Source organism: Mus pahari, chromosome 3 (genome assembly GCF_900095145.1).
Source record: "Mus pahari chromosome 3, PAHARI_EIJ_v1.1, whole genome shotgun sequence".
Classification (NCBI taxonomy): Eukaryota; Metazoa; Chordata; class Mammalia; order Rodentia; family Muridae; genus Mus; species Mus pahari.
In genome coordinates, this window is record NC_034592.1 from 17,643,184 (window position 1) to 17,646,127 (window position 2,944).

A 2,944-nucleotide genomic window follows, 5' to 3' on the forward strand; every position below is an offset into this window, starting at 1 on the left:
CTGGCTGTCCTGGAACTCACTTTGTAGACCAGGCTGGCCTCGAACTCAGAAATCCGCCTGCCTCTGCCTCCTGAGTGCTGGGATTAAAGGTGTGTGCCACCACGCCTGGCAGAACTGAGTTTTTTAAAACATTCTGAAGTTTACCACATCTGCTTCTCTTGAGTTGGTTGAGCTTCTGTGCCAAGTCCCTGCAGCCTTACCCGCTCAGAGCTACTTCCCAGAGCATTGACAGGAGTCCAGCAGAGTGGCCGGGACCCAGAGTCCTGAGGGCTGGTCCAGGTCTCTGTCACCTCTGACACTTCACCACCTTGAATTATCGCTGTGGGATGTCCTGTCCCTGAGAGAAGCTTTGAGGCTGAACAGCAAGGTCCAGGGCGAGGCCTCAGCGATGGCCGCCTCTTACCTCTTCTGGCCTTTTCTCAGCCTTAATTGGCCCTCATCTGTTTCCTCCCTGGGCTCTGGTTACTTTAGCAACAGCTCTACTCTGGTTACCTCCACCTCCATGGAGAGAGTAGTCAGGCTTCACCCTGGGACCCAAACCCAAGAGCCCCTGGGCAGAGAGAGCGCCACCCAGCATCCATGCAGGGGCTGGGGCTGGAGGTCAAGAGTCACACAGAGGTCACAGGAGGCTGGGCTCCATACCAGCTCCTCCCCTCCACCTCTAGTGAGGCCCACCTGTGTTGCCTTGCAAGGACACTGCTGCCACCTAGACCTTCTCAGGACAGCATAGCCCTGACCATCAGGAGGTGGAATGACCCTTGTTTGGTAACCCAGTAACAATTTGTACCTGAGTCCCAGAAACCCTCTGCACAAGGTAAAGCTTTTGAGTCACTTCTATAGAGAAGGCCTGGGAGGAGGTCACCGTGAGGGCCATGCCCAAGTACACAGACTCTGCATTAGGCAGGTTTCAGGGAAAGGCTTGAGTCACTTAGAGACACAATGTTTTCTAGAAAATATGTTCAGCTGGCCAGCCAACAAAAAAAGCAAGGAACACCGGGGATGCGCTTGCCCTAGCATGCAGGAAGCCCTGAGCTTGGCCTTCAGCACCATGTAAAAGCGGGTGGAGTGCTGCCCAACTATAATCCCAGGATCGGGAGGTCGGGACAGGAGATCGGGAGGTCGAGGTCACCTTTGACTATATACTGAGTCTGAGGACAGCCCAGGTGCTATCTCAGGGTGGAAGCAAGAAAAAAATAAATGAGATCAAATTGTTTATTATCACTATCTTTTATCTTTTTTTGTCTTTGTTTTTCTGGGTTTCTCTGTGTAGCCCTGGCTGTCCTAGAACTCTCTCTGTAGACCAGGCTGGCCTCAAACTCAGAAATCCTCCTGCCTCTGCCTCCTGAGCACAGGACTAAAGGCCTGCCACCTCTTTCTTTTGAGACAGGGTCTTGCTGCCTGGGACTCACTACCACTGCATATCCCACATGGGGTGGGTCTCTGCGACTTTGAGCCGATTCTATATAGCTAGTTCTAGGCCAGCCAGGGCTACACAGTTAAACCTAAAGTAAAACTAAAAAGTGATATAGCTGGGCACGGTGGCACACAGCTTTAACCCCAGCACTTGGGAGGCAGAGGCGGACATACCCCGCTGTGAGTTTGACCTCAAACCTGAGATTTTCCCGTAGGGCTCCTGGATTGCAGGCGTGTGGCACGATACCCTTCTGCCCAGATACTGTGTACGTGTTTCTGGCATCATGGCCTGTGTATGTACAGCACATGTGGCCAGTGCCTCCTGCAATGGGCTGTACAACCCTAGAGTTCTTCTTTTGGACCCAGAGCTGGCTCCATTTCCTCGGGGCCCTACCTGAATGGGGAGCTCGGCAGCTCTGGATTGAAGGTCGTTGTTTTGTCATAGCCAGAGTCCCAACGAAGGGAGTTTGCTGAGAAGCTGGAGTCCCTGCTGCACCGGGCCTACCACCTGCAGGAAGAGTTCGGCTCCACCTTCCCCTCTGACAGCATGCTGCTGGACCTTGGTGAGCCGGAGCACACAGGCTGCTGCAGACCTAAAGTGCAGGAGTGGAAGTCGGGGGGGCAAATCCAGAGAGCCAGGGCATGGTTCCCCAGAGCTGCAAACAAATCCAAGTTTGAACAAATAGGGAGACCGAGGTAGGTATTTCCTTAAAGATGGTGGACAGACACTGAACAAGATGAGGCTCGGAGTCCATAGTTCATGTGCTTTGCCCCGGCCTCTTGAGAACACCTTTGAGCCGTGTGCCTCCATCTTGTGGACAGCTCTGCAGGCCTTTGGGTTCACGCGGCAGTTTCCAGAGGCAGGCTGAGTGGGCCAATCAGTCCTCTTACCACTTGGTGGAGGTAAAAAAGTGCGATCCACAGAGGGAACTGGCTGCTCCGCCCACTGTCCAGTGGCCTCGCCATGCCTGCCATGTGTCCAGCCTTTCCGGGGTGCACTGTGGGAGCAACTGGGCTCCAGAGAGGGTGGGCTAATGCTGCGGGCCACACCCTCCCTGGCTTGGCATTGACCTCCATGCGACTTTGCCTACTGGAAGAGCCCTATTGCCTTGGGTCTTCCTCTATGGCACAGGTTGGAAGGGCTTTTATGTGGCCACCATCAAGTCTGTGGCCTTTAGTTATTTGATGCGCCTTTCTGAAGTCTCCTGGAAGGTCCAGACCCCTCAGTCCTAGAGCCTAGATGTGGGAATACTGGCTAAGTGTCTGCAGATGCCCTAGGCGGTTACAGCCTTTTAGAAAGAGAAACACTCACGGGGCCACAAAGAGAATGGGTGGAGATGACTCTGCTGTCACCACATAACTTGGGGCAGCTTTGTGACTCCTGCCAACATCTGCCCCGACAAAGCCTCTGGGTGGGTAGCAGTGATGTGTGCTGGGTTCCTGTCAATGCTGTGTGCCCGGTTCCTGTCAGTGCTGTGTGCCGGGTTCCTGTCAGTGCTGTGTGCCCGGTTCCTGTCAGTGCTGTGTGCCC

General features: G+C 54.3%; 1 protein-coding gene across 5 annotated transcripts in view; it reads left to right on the forward strand.

Annotated features, from left to right (window-relative positions):
* Miga2 (mitoguardin 2) overlaps positions 1 to 2,944 on the forward strand; it is a 22,928-nt gene that overhangs the window by 10,338 nt on the left and 9,646 nt on the right. For all 5 annotated transcript variants that reach the window (XR_003843473.1, XM_029536570.1, XM_029536569.1 and 2 more), the window contains exon 7: positions 1,859 to 1,976. Coding sequence is in view for 4 of the 5 variants with exons in the window: in XM_029536570.1 (XP_029392430.1) it covers positions 1,859 to 1,976 (118 nt within the window). In the remaining variant the exon portion in view is untranslated. The remainder of the gene's footprint in view (positions 1 to 1,858; positions 1,977 to 2,944) is intronic.